Genomic DNA, 21545 nt, shown 5'->3' with positions numbered 1-21545 from the left:
CAGCCAGAAAACCAAGACCTCTACACTTCAGCCTGACCCTTTCTGTTGCACTTGGAAGGAGGCCAAATTTCTGGTTTTTATCAGGAAAGATGTGTTCCTGCGAGCTCTGCTTTACCTTGTTTTTAACCTCTCACCCACGATCTAGTTCAGCTGAACCTTGAAGATACAAACATGAAACACAAATGGATATTGTCACTAGTTACAGGAAGCTTTCTTTCAGACACTGAAACATTCTTATTACTATTCCAAGCCCCTAGTTTAGAGGCCACCTGCTGTTACCCACAAAGAACAGCAATTACAGAAAATACCAGCCTTTCTTTACTGCAAAGGGGATTCCTCTAGCACGCTGCAATACTTTGCAGTTTATTTGACTCAGAAATTTTACCTTGGATGACAAGCCTCCAAACCATGTTCAAAATTAACCAATCTCCAGTAGTGCATTCTGCCATCTTCCAACCTACGATGTGCCTCATTTCTGGGTAGTCCATCTTCTGCTCTGTTTTCCTGGTCCTCTCTGTGCCACAGACTATGACATGATTATACCAGACCCAGCTGGCAGTCTGTGACCAAAAACCTGTGATGTTCCTTTACATGTTGGGTCATGTCACCTAGTTTTACTCTCCCAAAACAATTTCCTACCTTGCAATTACGTCTGCTTCAATTGCTGTTTAGTTACATCACCTGGCGTGGAATTACAGTGAAAGGCACTTCACAGAGCACAGACACTGAAGTGTGCCTTTAAAATCACTGCTCAAGAGCCTGCTCATTTAGAATCAGCTGCAAACCTGGGAGGCTGAAGCTCAACTTCATTACAACAAGCATTGAGCCAGGAGAGTCTTGATTATAGTCAGTGAACTGACTTTCTGGTTTGACTTCCCTCTCAGAGTACTTAAAAAGATGACTTAAGATCCACTTACTTACATAGTATCAATACTCCTCCCTGAAGATAAGCGTGTGTGTCACCAAAACCAGAGTGACCAAACGATAACTGCATTGAAAAGACTGGAAATTTTGCAGTTATGAGCCCTATAAAACAGCTCAATCTACCTTAAACCTTAATGACAAACATGTAAGATGAACAGATGCAAATGTGTCACATGGTACATAAGAATAAGGCAGTGGAAGTGACATATCCTGAGGGCAGATGATTAACAACCAGCTCAGAAATTTGATTAAGTATGTGAACAGTAATGCGTACTTCACAATGACAGGAATAAATAACTTTTCTACTTTATATTATTATTATGAGTAAAATATTGCTTCAAACACATATGGATTGCAAAAGAAGACATTTATGGTGATTCAGAGGGATATTTCCTTCCTCCAAAATGCAATACATAACTTGAATGAAATATTTCAGCAACATTCAATCGTTTAAAATTAAGACAAATTAAACTGGAACTTTGCCTCACACAAAAAAGCAGCAGCTTCAGAAGTTTTCTTGGCTACTCATAATTATTTGCATACAGTACAAATTCATGGAAAATGAGGGTTCTTGTCCCTGATACTTAAAAAAAAAAAAAAAAATAATCATTATCCAACAGTGAAAAAGAAAGCTGAAATTATGTGGTCATGGTATGGCACCTCACGTCTGAATGTAGAAAAGTCCATGCAAACAAGAGAAAGCTTTACAAGTTGCACAAAATTAAAGTAATTTTTTAGAAAATAAGTTTTATTTGGCTCCTTTTGTACACTTTTTCTTAAAAAAAAAAATGCACATCCATACAGTTTGCCCTTCCCAGTGCATGTCTGGATTTGCTCACATAGAGCATTAGTATCATTAATATCAAGGCCAAAGATGCCTTCACAATAATTTCAGACACATTGTATTCTGTCTGGAAAGCATCCAAAGTTACTAATTTTCTGATTACAACTTGGAAATCAATGTTTTGAGTGTTTCTTCTCTGATTCACATACATAATTGTCCCACAAATTGAAGAGGAGACAGACCTGCAACAAAGAACCGTCAATGGCGAATACTCATTTCAGGTAGAGCTAAAGGTAGGATCTCTACTTCATACTGAGATGGAATATAAAAGAAATACTCAGCTATATAACTTTCTCTTTTTCAAAAGCTCTACATCAGAAATGATAAAACATTGCTTGAAAACTACAGATCAGCCACTGGTAGTGAGAGTTTGTTTGCAGAGAAAGCACTCTTTCCCTAGTTGTTTCTCATGGCCAGGTCTCTTTGCTGTTGATGGTGACTTGTTTCTTCTTAAAATGCTTTGTGAAGTGGAGTAAATTCAGCTCAAACCTTCACACAGCACAAGAGGTACTAACCCATCAAGTAGCCCCTATAGAAAAAAAAAATTAATTTAGAGAAAAAGTTAGCAAACATAAGCAGCACTCTTCAAAAATCAAGAGACATACAATCTTAAACCAAAACTTAGGACTGCAAAAGCCTCTGCTGATCAAGGCTATTTGGCCATCTTAACTACACACTCCTTCTTCAGCTGACTTTTTTCAGTGAACATTGAAATTGCATTCGTCTGTTCTCAATCCAACTTTGGTAATTGTTTGGAATTTTTGAAGCCCACGTTATACTCTAAGATATGTTCTTTATTTGTGCCCTTTACACAAACTACAAGTGTTAACATATTCAATACAACCTGATCTTTTCTAATACTCCATACAAATCTGCTCCCTCTTTCTCTTCCATTTCACTGAAGCCCTCTTCTTTTCATGAATTTCAGAATGGGAGCTATTGTACAGACACGCATGTACTCAGTGAAGCAAAAAAAACCATATAGCATCAATGAAGCAATAAAATATGGGGTAGGTCCCTATCCAGATACCTGCTGCTATCACTTCTGTGTTATGAAACAATTTTTTTTAAGTACGCTGCAGAGTCCAAAAAAATATTTAAGAATAGAAGAATGACTATTAATTCAACACTTCATGGAGATACTCCAAAAATTAGCTACCAGTACCTGTAAACATCAGGTTTCAGCTATTCTAAATTAAATAGACAGACTGAAAAATACAGAGAAGGAAAAGACTGGAAAAACTGCATTCAAATTTTGCACAGCCTGAAAGCTACAGATCTCTTCCTCCTCTGCCTTTCTTCAAGTACTTTAACAGCCCCATTTTCCTCAAAGCCCTGTTTTGTAGCTACTTACCTGACCAGTACATACAATGAACTTTAAGGTACGCTGAGCAAGTCAGACTCACTAATCATATTTTCTGACATACCAGGAACTGTCACCCCTTTTTAACTACAGCACAATCTTAGAGCAGCTGGCTCCCAAAGCATTCCACCTCACTAAAGGTAGCATGTTCCAAAAAAAGCAGTGAAAAAAGCAACCTATGTTCAAGAAGATCATCATATTTTCTGCTACTCTTAAATTTAACATGGCACACATGAGCCACAAAAGAGAATAAAGGCTGAAAGATAACTAAATCACTTACGGTAACTTCATCCTCATGAAAACTCTGGCCATGAAGAAGCTCAAAAGCACACTAACAAATCCAATGAAGAGCAAAAGAAACCTATTCAACTTGGGGATATTTGGTGCATTGGATCGATCCAGAATTATGAATCCTAGGCCACCCATTGTGAAGAGGAAGCTGGATGCAAGGCCTTCCATAATATACTGTCCATTTACTCTAGAGGAAAAAAAAAAAAAGTGAAAGTCAGACAAAGATTAAAGTAATTATTTACATTTCAAACCCCATATACTAAACAGCTTTAGCTGTACAAACACACAGGATGATTAAACTTTGATGGCTGACCTTCTAACTAAAGCAAGTAGGAAACTGATGTTATACAATTACATCAAGACTCTGATAGACAATTTATCTCCAGAACTGAGTCTGCAAGGTGCCCAGTCAAGCAGACAAAAGGATTTGTACATATTAGTGCATACTAACAGCTATCACTTGGGCTCATTGGTTTGCAAAATCCCCTGATCCAAGGAGGTCCCTGGTTATACAGATGGGCCCTAGGCATGGCACCGTGACATCCTTATTTCCAGCCCAATGTTTAGGCAGGACTTCCTGAATCCTCCTCTCAGGACAAATTCCACTCCAAGCACTATAGCAGGGCATGAAGCACATCTGCTGGTTCCAGCACACATCCTGCAGGATGTTCTGCTGCCTGTTTGCTTTGTCTGCATGGATCCATTGCAGGAATCAGCCTGAGGGTACCCCATGGGGCTCCCTGTCAGCCCAGACAGCTGGACTTGCTTTTACAAATGTAAAGAGATGGAGAGTGAGGAAGCTGAGTTGCAGAAAGAATACTGCACCTGGATCATGAGTCTCCTGCTTCCCACAGTCACTGAGCCATTTTCCTATCCTCCTAATTAGCAACCTTATAAAACTGGCATTGATGAAACTATGGTGGATGCCCATACAGAAATAAAGATTATCATTACTGTCTCCTATCCTGAAAAAAAACAAGTTTGTCTTCTCTCATCTTGTTTACACTGACAAAGGACAGCAACAGCAACTCTGCAGTAACTGGATTAACAGACATTGCAACAAACCAACCCCATATGAAACACACATCCAGTCCAAGTCAAAATCTGTCACATCAACCATGCCATAGACCTCACAGATTCAACCAACTTCTTTGGTATTAAACAAAAATTGTTACTTGTTTCCACACACACAGACAACCCGCCCCCCTCACTCCAGTTACAAAAGTAGGTTTAACTCCCGTCAGACCAGTTTGTTACTAAGAGTCTCTTGCTTATTTTCAGTAACAGAAGCCAAGGGCAGTAGGAAGACTCTCTTGTTACACATTCATAACAATGTTCCCCCCCAGAGTCCCAAGTAAACTAGAGTTTAAAAGGTGAGAACAAAAAGTTTCCCAAACATTATGTATTCTGCAACAAAAAATGATCAAACGTTCCTGCATCCAGCATAAAGCACAACTTGAACAGCACGAAAAAGAAGTACTGCCAGCTGAAAACAATTTCTTTTTACCAGACCTTCCATTTTTAAAAGTTTTAGGACTAAGCTTTTTGATTTCTGCTGGTTTCAACGTGGAAATCATTGATGGGATTTTTTTTAAGTACTGGCAAACCAAGAACTGATATAAAACAACAGGAGAGGACAGGACAGGACAGGACAGGAAAGGAAAGGAAGCAGATGCACTGCTCGGCAAGACGGGGTTTATTCCCTTGAGCTTAGGCATTTGCAGCACGTCGCTAGTGGGGACAGGGCCCTGCTCTTACCTGTATGCCAAGAAAGCCACCGGCCTCTGATGCCCGTGTTCGTCTGTCATCGACCCCACGCTCGGAGGCTCCACGATCACGTCATAGATGATTCCTGCGGGAGGAAAGCAAGCACCGGCTTGGACCCGCAGCAGCGAGCACTGCGCCGACACGGCGGGCACGCTCGGGGATGCCCGAGGCTCGAGCTTTACCGGCGCTTCCGACCCGGACCCGGGGGCAGCAGCGGCTCTGCCACGCGGGGCAGGGACCGAGGGAGAGCTGCTCCGTGAGTGGGGCCTCCCCTGCAGCCCGGCCTCACCTCCGGTGATGAGGAAGTAGGACACGACCACCAGCGCGTACACGGTCATGGCCGAGGGCATATGTACCCAGCTCGGCCGCTTCAGCTTGATGTTGGGGCACTCGAGCACGGCGAAGGGCAGGCGGAAGAGCGTCTCCATGGCCGCGGTGCGGTCCCGGGGCGGCCGCGGCCCCGCTGCTCCCTCCCGCCGCCGTCCGCTCCCTCCCGCCGCGGCCGCGCTCCGCCACCGACACGAAGGCGGAAACGGAAATGTGCTGCCTCGTCCTGACAGGGGGAAATAGATCACTTCTTAAAAAGACGAACTAAACAAAGCACTAGAAATTTAAGACCGGAACTAAATGACAGACTCAGAAAGATAATTTTTTTTTCTTAATAAAAGAATGTAAAGGCCCCATTTCGCCGTTGAAGAATCTATCCGTCTTACTCACCTGCCAGGACCCGGCAGCCCTGACGTGTCGGCGCTGGGTACCGGCGGCCGGGCGGGGGCGGGGCTGGGGGCGGGGCCGTGCGCAGGCCCCGCCCCGGGCCGGGCAGCCACGTGGCCGCCCCGGGAGCTGCGAGTGGCCCGGGTGGCACCGGCCCTGCCGGCGGGTCCGCCACGGCACGCTGCCTGCACCTGGGACCCCGCCTGCCACCGGCCACGGACACCCTTCGGCACCCCTGTGCTGATAGTTTTCCGGCGGGGGGAAGGAAAAGCCGCGTCCCGCCTGTGAGTTTGCACAGTCGGGCTGAGGAGATGCAGAGCCGGCGAGCAGAGTTCCATAGCCTTTCCCCAGTCCCTGTGCTTGCAGGGCAGCGTGGGGCTGGGATCCCCTTGCCCGCACCATGGGACGTTGTGCCCATCCTGGCCCACAGCCAGAGGGCCCCCGACAGCTGCACACAGAGCGGGGAGGAAAGGGGACATCACATCAGCCGCTGCTGAGAGCGAGCAGGGTCCCGGGTGTTCCAGCCCATCTCACACGCTCCTGTAATGTGCAAACACCACATCGGCCCAGCCCAGCCCAGCCAGGCCCCTCCTGCCGCCGTCCTCAGCTCGCTTCGGAGAGCAGCACCCAGGCAGCACGTCAGAAAAACTCCCCCTTTTGTGTGGAAGCCTCTCAAGTTCCTCTTGCTTCAAGAAAGGGGCGGGGAGGAACCCTTCACTCCAGGTTACAGGAGCGCATTTTCAAAGCACACGCGCCAGCTGAACTCGCCCAGGTCGCCACGCTACCCAGCTTTGCACAGCCCTTCCCCAAATGTCTGCCCCCATTCCTACACTGCAGCCAACTGCTCGGTCAGGTAATTATAAAATAATTACGGGCCTTATTACCATTTCACTAACACACTGCCTAATGACTGCTTTGATTTCTGCCTGTAGTGGCAGTACCACTTCTCCTAACTCAGAACAGTTGCTTTCTGGTGCAATCATGTAATTCATAGTCAGCTGTTATTTATACCCTTCCTGTTTGGAAGAATCTCCCTCTCAGTGCCTATCAACAGATGTTTATGAGATTTTTAACCTCATTATTCCAAAATTATTTTCCCTCCATCTCTACTCCTTTCCAAAAGCCTGAAGGAAAACTCATCTCACATATTTAATGCAAAACAGGAGCAGGTTACACACACCTGCCCTAGTTGCTACTGCATTTTTTTTCCAGCAGGCTAAAGTACTAAAGTTTGTACTAGAACAGTAAGACAATTAAGGAAATATTGACTTTGTAAAGTAACTATAGTAACAGCACCCAAAAATGTTAAGAGTAGTAATGTTAGTCTAAAAACCTCCTTTAATGAACTACAGCCTTTGCACCAGAGCTGAGGAGAAATGCTTCAAGCTACATAATTTATTAATCTTGAGAATACTGAGAATTATTTTGACTCTTTGGGACACCGTGAAGAAATCCTTGGGGAGGCACAACTCCTTTCACCATGCACAGTATGAAGTCACTTACCCTGGAGCAGAGCCCCCTCCTGCTATCACACCCAGCTGTCAGCTGAGAGTTGCCAGGCACCTCACCCAAAGCTCACTGCCACCAGGGCTCTTCACCTCAGCCTTCTGTCCTCTGTCCCTTGGCTGACTGTACAGCTGACAGAGCCAGGCAGGGTGAAAAGGCAGCATGCACTCAGGAGCTGCACACTCAGAGCACACATCTCTGAGCCACAGCCTGAGCAGGCTCCACAGGTGACCTTAGAATCCCTTCAAGTGGCACCCTCACAGCTCCCAGCATGTTACCGAGCCTGTATGCTCAGTAATTATTTCTCCTCTCTTCCTTACTCTCATGGTGGAGCTCACTGCTTTTTGGAAAAATAGTTATTGGTTAAAACCAGGCAAAAATAATAGCCATCAGATACTAAAAGCAGTTCAAAATTTCAGGGTTGGGGATGAGGAATACCACTGCACATACAGGCAAAGCAAGAATTATCCTGACTGCATTGTAACACTCCTAGATAGACACATTTAGAGTTCTCTACAAAGCAGAATGAAGCAAAGTCATTTTCACTTTTTATATTACAATTACATCCTTGATGAGAAAACAACTTTGGTTCAAATTTCAATACCAGAGACCCAAACTGCTGCTCTACATGAGGAAGCCTTTCAAGGTCTGTCCTAGCTGTGCCCTGGAGCTCTGCTGGTATTGTACCTGTAACTGCAGACCCAGGAAGACCTAACAGGATACAGCAGCTGCAGCTTTCTTCCAGGAGATCCAAAATGTAGCAGTTTGCAACTGTCTGGTGGACACAGCACTGCCTTTGAGAAGTTAAGACTATTCTCTCTACCCTCAATTGAGTAATACCACATACAATTTCAAGAAAATCTACCTTAGGCTTATACTAGCTGTCCTCTTTTGTTTGCTCTTCTTTTTCAAAGTCCTAACTTTCTTCTGAGCCAACTCCTCCAATGACTTCATAAACAGCTGCTGAAAGAAAACCTACATGGCTGAAAGTTATTCCAATCCCTCTACGTGACTGGGCCTGAGCTGGGAGTCCTGTTTAACCAGACTTCCTTCCAGCTGCTTGATCACCTGGCAGCAGGCAGAACTGAACAGAGCACCCTGACTTACAGGTTTTGTTGCAGCTCTGCACTGTACGACCTGTGAGAAGCAGCAGTTCCTACCAGCTTTTGAGTCACACATGGAATGACAGGACACAAGGGAAGTGGAGATCTCATTTATTGGGCTGAAACTACAAATAGATTCACTTTGACTTCTGGCTCTGTGCTTGTGCCTTCAACACTTTCACAACGATCTTCTGCTCCTCAATAAGAAAAGCTCGTTTGATCCTGGAAAAGAAAAACTACTTTAGGATATGTGTCTATCTACCAAAGCATAAACACAAAAATAAAACAAATTACAATTAATTTTGACATCTTCCATATTCATTGCATGTGTGGTGCTAGTTCCATAGTTAGATAAAAAGGGAACCCACTGCTGTTCTTGCCAGCAGCAAAAGACAGGGACAGTGGCACTGTACAAATGTAGGGGTTTGGGGATGGCAGCCTACGGTGTCTGCAGATTTAGGGTAAGTGGTTTGGAGGAAAGCAAGGTAATACTTGATGGCTGAACATGGGAAAATTTACCATCCTCACGAACTTCAAAGGCAAAAAGCAGAACCCCTAACTGGAGAATTGATTTAATTCTGTTGAAGTCAGAATTGGTGTGACGAGTCGTGGTCAGCTCTATTGCTCAGAACTGCAGGAAACTACATGCATCCAGTTATCAAAACCAGGAATACTTTCCCTGTCAGGATTAAAGCTCCTTGCACATCAACAGGGAAAAGCCTAGCAGGTCAAGTCATGCCCAAATACAACTATTTCTTGAAGACATGCAGGGCCATCAGGTAGATGGGACAGATGCACCAGCACTCACATACCAACAGACTATCTGATGGCTCCGAGATAACAGCACAAGTGTATCACACACACTTCTACCCTCAAACATTAAAATGCCTTCTCTAAGTACCTGGTATATATTGGCTACTGCTGCAGCACAGAAACCTGTCAAAGATGCCTAAGCAGGTGAAGGAGAAAACCTGACCACTACAGGAAAGGAGGTGGCTGTTAATTTCTGGTTTAAGTGCCGTAAGAATAAAAATATACTTGTGCACTATAAACTACCTATCAAGCTCATGAAGGGTTTGGGAAAACACTCAGAAAAAAAGTGGCTTTCAACACAGAAGAGTTACGCTATGGCTCTGCAGCTGTAACAGCTCATCTTCAGTGGTGCCTAATACCATTTATCTTAGAACTTACACATGCAAAAAAGAAAAAGTGCTGTCACTACAGATGAAAAAAACTGGCATTAGACTGCTGACCCCAGAGATCTGCTTTGTTTACCATTCACAGAGATGACACACTTGTGGTCATGTTTTTCCTCAAAATTGCCAAGGAAGCATAAGATATGCAACTGCTACACAATAAAATTGAGTTCAGTGAGGTCCAGCAAAGGCCATTTTAAAGCTTAACCACATAAAGTTGTTAAACACACAGTCAAGTAGTATCTCTGAGTCCCAAAACACTTCAAAGAAGTGAAAAATTAAATTGAATCAGCAGAAGGCAAAACAGGACAACAGAATAATCTTTACTATGGGCAGCCAATACAAAAGGTAAAAATCCAGCCTGAGCAGACTGTTTAGCATCCATGCAACAGTGCAGGAAGAAATCCTGAAGAACACAAAGTTTCTCCACATGCAGGAGCTTCCTCAAACCCAAGGAACAAAATCACACACATCATTGTTTGACATGTCTCACACTCTCCATCTCCCTACACCAGTGTCAGACAAGAACCTTCAAAATTTGGGACCACGTTATGAGAACGGAGAGAGGTGTAAAAACTCTGTAAGAAGCAACCTCAGGAATAAAGCTGGCTTTCTGTAAGTTACCTGTCACGGACACACTTGGCACACATGGAACCACCATAGGCTCTGCTGACATGCTTCTTCGTTTTTGACAGCCTCATCAGAACTTTGGGGCGCACAGCACGAACCTACAGACAGCAAAAAAAAAAAAAAAAGTGTGTCATAGGACAGCAATTTTGTGCATCTGCCACATAAAAACCAAGATCACTTTCATAGTTTTAAAAAAAAAAAAAGCAGCAGCAACACCAGAAGTTTACTATTCAAAATGCTAAAAAGCGAGCGAGGTCGCAGCTCATTGCATGTGCCATATTCAGCATCCCTAAGCTGATCTTTTCATCCCACTACAGGAGTTCGCCAAGAGGTTCATTAAAAAATTTGTTATAAAAAAGACTCGTTTTTTTCAAAGATAGGAACTGCTCAAATATCAACACTACTCAAGCATTTGCATAACTGTTAAAAGCAACGGTGTTACTTCAAGAAAACATTAAAAAAATCCTATGTTAAGAACTTTAATTCCTTTTTTCTGAATATGAGACTTTTCTAACCTTGGTTTACCCTTTTTTTCTGCAAGCCTAATAGGTCCAATTTATTTTTTTACATCTGCTATAGAATTGCCCTGCCTAGCCTCAAAAACTTCAGATTTCCTAAAACAAGAGTTTTTGTTTAATAATAATGTAAACCAAGTGCATTAAAAATGTTTGAGTTTCCAAAGCTTATTCTGCCACTAAACTGCATAACATTTGATTTGAATATTTAAAGAAAAAAGTTATTTCAACAAGAACTGGCCAATAAATAGGCCCACTGTACACTTGGAAAGGTTCTTTGTGCAGAGAAAAAGCCGCTGCAGAGAACACCCTTGGGTGTTTATGATCATACTTACACCACGAAGTCTTCCTGGGCAAATACCACACGCTGATTTGGGGGCCTTTCCCACTTTCTTGGTGTAAAGGTAAACAATCCTGTTCCCGGGTGTTCGGGACCTAAGCACAGCAGAAAAACACTCAGTTAACGTAACAATCACTTATTTACAACAGAGGTTTTCTTACAAACTCTTACTTACAGTCTGGTCTTGTTGGAAGCTGTGTTGTAGGACAACCTACGGCGGTATGTCAGGCGCTGCACCATTTTTCACCCCTAAACAAGACAAAACCAAAGCGGCACTAGTTAAGAGCTCGACGTCGACACGGAAGTTCTCATCTCACAGGATCAGCCGTACTGAGCCAGTTGTCAATCAGCAGCTGCCGATTCGATATTAATTAAAGCCTTCCCTGATCAGCGACAGCCACCACAACTATATTATTACAGAACAACAAAACGCGTGACTGCGGGCACGACGCGATCCGCATAAAGATTCAAGCGAACTGCCTTGAACACTGTTCAAACATCCCAGTCTTGCCTGAATTATGTCACGCTCTCCTAAGGAGCTGCTTTAGCAGCTACGTGTTTTATAGTCAACATAAGCTACATTCGCAGCTCCGGGAGACTCGGGCCCTGCTCGCGGAGGCCTAGGAAGGCCCGGCCTCTGTGCCGGGCAGCTCTGCCCCCCACTCCAGCGGCAGCAGCGCCGCCGGTCCCTCCCCACAGCCCCTCGGGGCCTCGGATCGCGCTCGCTGCCGGCCGGGCCGCGGATGGAGGCGGATGGGCGCCCGCAGCCCCCAGTCCCGCACCGCCATACCTGGCGCCGCCGGACCCGGAAGAGGAAGCGGAAACGCGCGGGTCAACACTGAAATAGCGTCGCGCCGGAGCCCGGAAGAAATAGCGGCGCCTGCGCGCTGGAATCCGTCTGCCAAGCAGGGTGGCGAGTGGGCACCGCCATGTTGTACGGCACGGAGGTGAAGGGCGGCGCCATGTTGTATGGCTAAAGCGGGGCGGGGCGCCGCCCGGCGGCGGGATCGGGAGCAGGAGCAATGGGCGCGATGGGGGCCCCGTTTTATTTACCGGGTGTTTCACCGAAAAACTGTTTTACTAAAATATCGGCTTCTGTCCTCGGAAAGAAGGGTTTGTGCTTCGTTATGGTAATTACGTAGCTGTGGGCTCAGAAGCCATTCCCCATCCTGCGGTTCAAAGCTCTGAATTACAAGTCACCCATACGCGCTTTTCCACGGCAAACTGGCATGCGACACACCTGGAAAGCGCGTGTTTTACACAAAACTTCCAAAAGGAAAGGCTGGTCCCCCAGAATCCCTCCAAAGCCTTGCCTGGAGCACCGCAGGGCTGCCCTTGCCGAGCTCTGTTCCCTTTGAGATGCCCTCGCTCCTGACCAACACTGGCCTTCCCGGGCCCTGGAGCAGGCAAACAGGCTAATCCCGAACCCGGGAGAGCTCTGGAGAGCTACACAATGCCCACAGCTGCCTGACACCCCCTGCTCTGCTCACTTTGTCACATGCTCTGGGGCAGGTGCTCAGGCAGGAGCATGAAGTTCTAAACCTTTCTCTGCTGGTCCTCCCATTTCCAAGCCACAGGTACCTAGGAAAAGCGTAGGGAAAAAAGGACACAGCTAGTGAAACTCTCCCTTAATACATCATCCCCATGTTCATCCATCAGCATCATCCCAGTGTCCTGAACTGGGTCACGTTTTCTGACTTTTGAAATTATCTCAAATGGTTGGTGTGAGCATGGTGCTGATAACAGCAAGGTTCTGGGTTCAGTTCCTGTATGGGCCATTCTCTTAAGAGCTGGACTCAATGATCCTTGTGGGTCACTTTCAAACTCAGAATGTTCTGTAACATCTATTTAATAGCCTCTGGTAGACCCCTGAAAAAATAAAATGCAGGAAATAGCAAGAGCTAAGAGGCCATAGGATGGCTTGTCAGCAGCCAGAAACAGCATTCCAGTGATGCCAGATCTGCCATATTAAATCTAAATGCACAGAAGGTGCCTCTGGCAGGCCCTTGCCTTTCATTGAACACTGTGCTGATAGGAAGGAAAGGAGAAACACTCCTTGGACTACACTTCTCCCAGATGTTTGTTTCAGCTCCCATCCCACAGCCCCGGGTCCCTGCCAAGCTGAGAAGAATGTTGACAAGCAGAGCTGCCTCTGTGTTCTGAAATCAGCATCTGGCCTCTGCTATCCATGTGTGACCTTACTAATGGATCTGGATCCCACCACCTGCCTCTGACACATGAAAGATGAAGAGGTTTTAAAGAGCGTGTTTCCATCACTTCTGCTCCCCAGCCTCTGCTGGCAGTGGTGGTGTTCCCACTGCCACACCAAGTCCATCCCCTTCTCATGGTGCATGTGAATGCCTTGTGGCTGCTGCCATAATTGATGCTGGCTCTCACAGTCAAGATCTTCATACAGTATCAATGGGAAATCACCATCTGCAAGGAGGATGGGGTGGGGCCCACTGTCTGTGAGCCCTCAAATGCTCTTTTGCTCTACTGACCTGAGCACTGTTCCGCAATGATACTCAGGGACCCACGCATTAAACATGTAGGGTGCTGCTGCTGCTGCTGCCATCGTTAGCGGCTTCAGCTGTGCTTTTGGAGATTAGCAGGTGCTCAGAATCCTTTGATGTGTGCTCCTGGCCTTATTTATGTGTTTGTAACTCACAGTTTGTTGTACTGCATCCTCCCTGTTTTCAATCTATAATTATTATTTTGGTTAATTATTGACTCTTTTTAAGTGCAAATCATGGACACTAGAATTATTTTTTAACTCATGAAAGGAGAGAAAATATGTATGAACTAGATTTTAGGGTATATTTAAGATAGGAGCATATTTTAAAAGACAAGTACGTTTCAGAGCAATTAGTGTATTTAACATGAATTTTCTAGGCCCAGAACCCTGAAGGGAATAAGAAAGCCAATTAAATTAGATTAAATAATCATGCCTAAATATAAAAGTATAACAGAATCCAATTGTTAAAGAACAACACTATTAAATTATGATAGAATAGTTTAGATGTTGTCAGTGCAACAGGTAACTATTTTATTATTGACAATAGTATTGATACATTTTTGAACTTACCCCGTTTAGGCTCTAAACTCAACCAGTGTAAGTTTTAGAAACTGTCAATTAAATTCCAGCCAGTTGCTTCTGCGGATGTACTGGCCTAGTTTTTCAAGCATTTTCAGTTCTTTTTTTTTAAGAGGAACAGGGCTATGAGGCAAACGGCTCACCGGAGCATCTGGAAATGTTAGCTTAATGACAACTGGTTTAATGCTATCTAATGTGGGGATAAGATTTGAAGCAGAAGCTCACTAAGCCCATTTTGTACAGATTAGTCAATTGATTCATGTTCTCTGCTACTCCTACCTCTTCACAGGACCAAAACATCTCTTTTGGGAGCAGTCATTTTCCACATCCAACATGTCTCATTAACTCTTTCTGCATTTTCTTCTTTCTTTGAACGTAGCATAGCAAGTGCGCAATCCAACAATGTGGAAAAGTAACAGTGGCATCCTATAAAATCCATTTTTTCCCCCTTCTAGGATGTCAGTGGAAGAATAGCACCTGAGGTTGTGGGCCCTTTTCATTGAGAAAACTAGAGGCTGGCTTCCAGGGTGTACTTGCCTATTGGCAGTGCAAAACTGTAAACCTCTTTTCCACCAGATCCAATTGGAAAGATAATCATCTCTGATGGCAGTTTAGTAATGGAATATATTTTGCACCAGCCAGCAGGTTGTCACCATATTCTGTTTAATGCATCAGAAGAACACTTTGTTCACAGTTTAAGACCAATTCTTGGTATGCTGACCATACTTTCTTTCTTTTCCACGTGTTCCTCTCTTGATCTCTCCTTTTACTGAAAGCCCCTATCTATGTGCATGACAATTTGCTTGGTCACATGGAAAGGTCCAGCAGAGTAAGAGTGAGAGTTCCCAAAGGCATAAGGCTTGATAAGCCTGGCTGGATCCCCTTGTACTTTCCTCACACTTCTGTACCACTTCCAGGAATCTACCAGTCCCCAGGAGGATTCCACTGCCCCATTAGCTTCTCTTCATGGATCCCTCTAGGGCTTTTCTCCACAATAAGCTTCAATTAAAAAATGTGAAATGTTTTCACTCATAGTCTCTTGCTGTTGTACCAGTCTAGACTGGCAAATTCTAAGAGGCATGGGGAGGAAAGTCAGCCTATGGGCAAGCACACGCTGTGTGCTGCAGAGAGAAAAAGATGTGGCTGAGGGTGTGCTGCTCCTAGTTAAGTCACAGGAATGATACTGTTTCCGTGAACAGTGTATGAATATGTGTTTTAGAAATGTCTCATTGAAGTCAGAATCCAGCCTCAGGTGCTGCCTGGATACAACCAACAGGCTTAGGTCCATAAATGTGGAAAGGAAACAAGAAACCTTGGAAAACTATTATCAACTGTTGGAAAGGGGAGAAAGAAGAGGTCCTCAGCTCCACTGTCTCTTAAGAGCTGATTTTTTTCTGAAAAATCTCTTTCCCTTTCCTTGTTAACTATGTGGCATGTGTCACAATCTGATTATACTAATTTCTATCAACATAACCTTCCACAACACAGACCTGTGCAAATTACGTTATGAGAAGCTGTAGTTCATTTCCATTTCAGTGGTGCTTGTTAAACAAGCAAAATTATTTTGTAGCAAAGGGAAAAACAATTTAGTGGAATGCAGTCCTAGCGTAGGAAGTACATAATATCGTATTTGGGTTGAAACTTTTTCTGTCAAAAATGTCATAACCCTGTAAGAAAGAGAATTAAAATCCCGTTATTTTAATTTACATCTAGCCACGAGATAAGTAAAGTTATCATTGAAATTCTAATTAAATAGGATGATTGACTAAGGTAGGACATCAAAGAAGAGAAGTGAATATGATAAGTCAAAGTCTTATTAATTAGTCCGCGTGGAAGAAATTCCAGGGACGTCAAGCTGAGGCTGCTGCAAGGAGAAAAAAAGCAGACAAGAAAATGTGTGTTTCTTTGAAGTTAGGAACTGAGATAGTGATGGAGGTAATTGTGTCTGACTGGATCCAGTAATGAAGAGCCGTAAATCAGACCTAGGAATCGGAGGAAAGATTCTAGTAACGAATGTGGCTGCCCCCCTGCTGCGAAGAAACAGAATGCAGAGCTGACTAATTGACCCAGTCTATCTCCCAGTAGCTCTCTGTTATTATTTATTAATTTTTAATTTCTGAATTATTTACGTTCTGGGAAATTATTTTTGACAGCCTGTTAGGCGTGCCAAAGTTAATGGAGGATGAAAGGACCGGTACTAGAATTAGCAGGGATGTAGTCACAGGCTACTGAATTTAATGATTTTGGAAGGGAAAATTGATTTCACACAGCGTGTCACTTTATACTACTTTAGGGATACACCAGCTATTTGATTAATTGAGGAATAACCAACTCAAAGTATATTTGAAGTGTAAATGAATCACAGTGCTCAGCTGTTTATTTTTCCCATTTTCTGATGAGAACACTGAGTTTGCCTAAAGTTGCTGATTAAAACCAATACAGGTAGGCCCCATACTCACACCTGCTTATTTTCTCCCACCTTAAAGAAAAAAATACTTTCACCATCTGGAGGAGACATGCAATCCTTCATCTCACTTGGGATAGAGTTCATCCTTCCTACACAATGCCTAATTAAACAGGCTTTGTGTGCACTCCCCCTCCCCTGTGGAAAGTGTTTAAGATGGAGCAGGGTACTGAGCCCGTGGGCAGCACAAACAGCTGAGATGTGAATTCTGCATGGTGACAGCTCATGTTTGCTTTTCATCAGCCCCTGAGCTGAAGTCAGGGTCCCTGGCCTACAACATCCCCTGTGTCTGTCCTCCTGGTGCAGCCATGACAAGCCGGGCCATGCATCTTCCACACAGAGCAATGGAAAAATAAAGGGGCTCTGTACAGTTCTTCCAGGTTCTGAAATCTGCATTTCACCCTTGGTGCCAAATGAAGCTAAACCTGTCTGCTTCTCAGGTCTAAGCCTTCTGACCATCCAGGCATCAAGGGCATAGAGGCAATCCTTCCCCAGCAATATGTGCTGTAGGAATCTCACATCTCTGGGAAGACTCACACTGGAGATGTCTCCAGAGCTGCTTGGGATCATCACCTCACACTGCTCCTTCCCCCAACAGCGGCCACCCAAGGCAAGGGGCATGGCTGAATTTTCCCTGAATTAGAGGGAAAATGTGTCCTGTGTCCAGGATCAAAGGGGCAAAGCATTCTTGCTGCCAGAGTTTCCTGTGGCAGGCTTGGGTCAATCACTTAATTAAGGGCAGTGTAATCAGCTATGTGAGCACTGGTAGTGGTGACCATGATTTTGGGTCCAGCTTTCCCAGCTTTAAAATAAATGTAATTGATGTTACTATTTAATAAAATCTCAGGGACTATGCAAAGAGAATTAAAGTACAATTCTTTATCTGTGCAAGTTTGTGGAGAGTAGTGAACACCAAATACCAGGTGTAGCTGCCCCTTTCCACAAGAAATTATTCAAAACCATCTGCCATAAACTGACATGGATCCATGAACAGGTGAGAAAGGTATAGGATAGACTCTATTTCAAGTCTAATAAATAGTAAAACTCCTTTGAATTGACTGAGACCAAACTACTGAGTGAGAGGTTAAGTGTCAAAGGGATCTGGAAGTTTGGACATTTTTCTGTTGCTTTGTTCTTCAAAATAGGAAGGGCTACCTACCATGGCAAATGTTGACCGTACAGGGATGAGGGGAGAGGTAAAGAATGAAGAAAGGTCAATTATGCATTAGTGTACCTTTAAAAGAAATTATATTTGTCTCAATGATTTAAAGATACATTAACAGTATAGGAAGGTTTTGCACCTTTTGTTCTCTGAGGAGTTTATAATTCATATAAACATCTCCCTAGTTTTTTTCAGAGCACTTCAGAAACACTAAAAACATTTCTTCATGATGTTTTACCAGGTTGAACATGTGAGAGAAGCCTGTTTTTCTCAGTTACCTTTTGTATTTTACCAGTGAAAATTAACTGTGCAAGGAGGATCAACTACAACAGGCTGCTAAAGGAGGTGTGTGACCTGTGCCCCCTCCTTGGCTCTGGGGATTTGTTCTTTATCAATTCTTTCAGCATGTGAGACTGGACTGGCTGCTACAACAAAAGCTTGATGCAAAGAGTTTTTTCTGGGTCTCCTGGATCAGTGGGAGATCTTTGGGTTTTGGGGCTTTTTTGGTGATTATTGTTAAATTTTTCTAGAGAAGGAACACTGTGTATATTGTTGATAAAACAATATGAAATATGATTTTCAAGATTGCACATTTTGTTAGTATCACTGAAAGCACACTCACTGACATGGAATTCTGAGGAGCTCAATTCACCAAAAGCAGAACTGACTGCTCCAAACTATATAGAAAATGTGGTCTAAATACAATAGCTTAAGGAACAGCAAGTCATATCTTCAAATATTACAGAACAATTGGGCAGTTTATGCTACTTGAAGATTTACTTTACAGTTTCAAAATGATCAATGAAGAAACACACAAGTACATTTTACAGTACATGCAGAAATTAACCCTAAAATATTTACATTCAACAAATGCAACTTATTTTGAAGATGATTTAGCGTGCTCTGCTGTTTTAGAGTGGAATGAATCCATCATAGAGCTGGCTTCTCCCTGTTTCAATATTAAAACAAAAGGGATATGCTGGCAGTGCAGCACCCAGGGAATTCAGCTCAGAAGTCCAATTAACAACAACTAATTCCCCATACTGCCTATTTACCCCTAAGATTTGGCTAGATATAATAAGTCATGCATTTTGCATTTAAGCTTTTAATGCCCAGAGGATAACAAAAATCTATCCTGATCACTTTTTATTTTCATCATATGAAGAGAGAAGAAAGCATCTTTCCTTCCCTCTTCAGTTAAGTGTATCCATATCTTTGCTCTAAGTCTATTAATGAGCTGCCTCCTGTCTTCTCCCCATGTCTCCTTACCCTGCTTTTCCATAAATGCCTTCATTCTTCATGAAGACATGAAGGTAAGAATCCCTTTGGATGTGTGTTCTGTATGGCTAGCTACATATAAAATTAGTCACCTTCAAACAATGATTTGCTACACATTTCACTGGACCAAATCTCCTGCCCTTTAGACTGTCACTCTGTATTTATTGTATGCAGCACACACTCCCCTCACCTGATTTCACTGCAGGAGCTATCAAGGTACTGCCCAGCTGTGAACATATTTTAACAGCTAAAACTGTAATATACTGTAAATGGTAATGACCAGGCTATAACATGCTAAAGATTAGGTAAATACTTCCAATAATTAGAATGATCTTCTGTGATTCAATTTTTCTTACAACGTAAGTCAGATTGAGCTAAATTTTCCAAAAGTAAAAGCCCAGTACAATCCTACACACTTTAGATTCAAAAAGAAGAGAAGCAGAAAGTGAGCAAGCAAATATGTGCACATGGGCCTTTGGATATTCCTTGCTAGGTACAACCTAAACTGCACTTGAATAATTAGGGACACATTAGAATATCTATCTGTCCATATACATTTTTATTGGTATTCAACAGGAAACAATTAAGGCCTACAGGTACCCATATACCTCTGTATTTATGAAGGTTTGGAACAAAGAAATAATGCAAATTCGCCTTGTTTGAAGGGAAATTGGAAGAAAAATTAAATGGTTTGAGAAGCAAACAACAGAGCAGCAGGTTACTGTACAGAAAGTTGCCTACAAAAGATTTCTGCAACACTGTACTTTGCTGTGCATTGCAAAAATCCCAGAAGATGTTATTTTTTCATGAAGCTGTGGTGAACTTGGCTTATGCTTGGCATCAGACTGGCTGCTCCTTACAGGGGTTTCCAAGTTGCATATTTGCAGGTTTAAGACCAGGCTTTCAGAGGGGCTCACAGCCAGCTTTCCAAGCACTCGGCAGCCAGGTTGTAAGCCCGGCTTCTCACAGGTCCAGGAATCAGAATGACTCAACGGGAGTTGAGTCCTATGAATATCCCAGACTAACTGGCTGATCAGCAGATATGCCTGGGACAGAAGCTGAGACAGCTGAATGCAGTATTTCTGGCATAGTCAGATGTGAGTTTTAGTACCTGTCTGCACAGAGATGGCAGGTGCAAAGAAGGGCCTGCTCCAAACTTCTGAAGGAAAGTGTTGGCTTCATCTTACTCTTGAGCAGATTTTCTGATTGCTCTGCACCCTCTTCCCTGTGAGCAGCAAAAAGAGCAGAAGTCAGACAGGCTGATCCCAAACAGTGCTCTGTGGAGGGCAACACAACACCCCCATTTTTGTAATAGCCCATGGTCAAACCTTCTGCTTGATGGGAGGCGGAGGACAGCAGCACTAATGATTCAGTCCCTTCTAAAGCTGCTAGATTTTAAGTGCTTTGAGGAGATTGAAGACAAGCATTAAATTTTGATTAAAGGGACACTGCCAACTTGCATTAATCTTAGAATTTAGGGTTTGAAACAGGCAGGCAAAGGTGGATGACAGCTTGCATGTTGGATGTAAGTATTTCTTTGCAGCAGGATGAAGATCTTATCTGCTGAGAGCAGAGGGCATCAAAATTAACTTGAATAGAAAACTAACAAGGTCCACTTTAGTTTTGCTGCTGAGGGAGAAAGAATGCAGATGGGGAGATACCACACAGCTTCCCAAAAGTAACAGTGCACCAGTTAAAACCTGTGTGTGAAAAGCTTGCTTGTTTGGTGCTTAATGTGGTTTTCACAGTGATAAAAAGCCACGCTAAAGTCCTATTTGAAAAAATTGACAAAAGAGTAGAGTGACAGGAAAGGTTATTACAGGCACATGGACTAAATGCCTTTCACCTGCTTTTCCTTTATAGTGAACACTTAGAGATGGTGAAGCTACCTAGTGTTAAATGTATGGTTTACTGCAGCTGATGAAAGAGGAGCTAATTACTTTCAACAATCAGAGATATTTTCTGCAAATCATTTTGCCTATAATGAATTCCAAATCTGAACCAAGTTTTTTCGAGGGAAGAGCTTAAAAGACAGCTTTAACGTAACTTTCATGTACATTAGCCTTATAGAAAGAGTACTACCCAGAAATTCTCACTCTCAGAGAAACTATGGAAATGTGAATGAATCCAGGTCTTCATCTGATAAAAACCAGCTCCCTGAACAGAGATAAATTGATTTATAATAGCCACAGGTATGACCCCAATGAGAATAAGCTGCAGCCAAATCTTCTGCAGTAAAGATCAGTTTGGTCTTGTCTCAATCAAAAGCTGGGTTTTTGCTGCAGAGTTCTCTGCTATACTGGAAACACTCATTTGAACAAGCCTTTCAAAGCAACAGGCAAAGTAAATCTAAG

The 21545-nt window shown here is 43.4% G+C and overlaps 2 protein-coding genes across 2 annotated transcripts; both read right to left on the bottom strand.

The window, feature by feature from the left end:
- Positions 1–1272: 1272 nt before the first annotated feature.
- Positions 1273–5742, bottom strand: OSTC (oligosaccharyltransferase complex non-catalytic subunit). Its single transcript, XM_058838770.1, has 4 exons — positions 5479–5742; positions 5181–5274; positions 3412–3609; positions 1273–2297 (listed from the first exon to the last, which is right to left on the bottom strand). Exons 1-4 carry the CDS (start codon positions 5615–5617, stop codon positions 2279–2281), a joined length of 450 nt encoding a protein of 149 aa, XP_058694753.1. The 5' UTR covers positions 5618–5742; the 3' UTR covers positions 1273–2278.
- A 2865-nt stretch (positions 5743–8607) lies between these two features.
- On the bottom strand, positions 8608–12061 carry RPL34 (ribosomal protein L34). The gene is made up of 5 exons (XM_058838701.1): positions 11984–12061; positions 11369–11442; positions 11189–11288; positions 10333–10436; positions 8608–8734 (listed from the first exon to the last, which is right to left on the bottom strand). The coding sequence occupies exons 2-5, from the start codon at positions 11431–11433 to the stop codon at positions 8650–8652; spliced, it is 354 nt and encodes a 117-aa protein (XP_058694684.1). The 5' UTR covers positions 11434–11442; positions 11984–12061; the 3' UTR covers positions 8608–8649.
- Between the last annotated feature and the right edge of the window lie 9484 nt (positions 12062–21545).

Source organism: Poecile atricapillus, chromosome 4, assembly GCF_030490865.1.
Source record: "Poecile atricapillus isolate bPoeAtr1 chromosome 4, bPoeAtr1.hap1, whole genome shotgun sequence".
NCBI classification, from domain to species: domain Eukaryota; kingdom Metazoa; phylum Chordata; class Aves; order Passeriformes; family Paridae; genus Poecile; species Poecile atricapillus.
The sequence above is the reverse complement of the archived record's forward strand: the minus strand, read 5'-3'. Positions and strand labels throughout refer to the sequence as shown.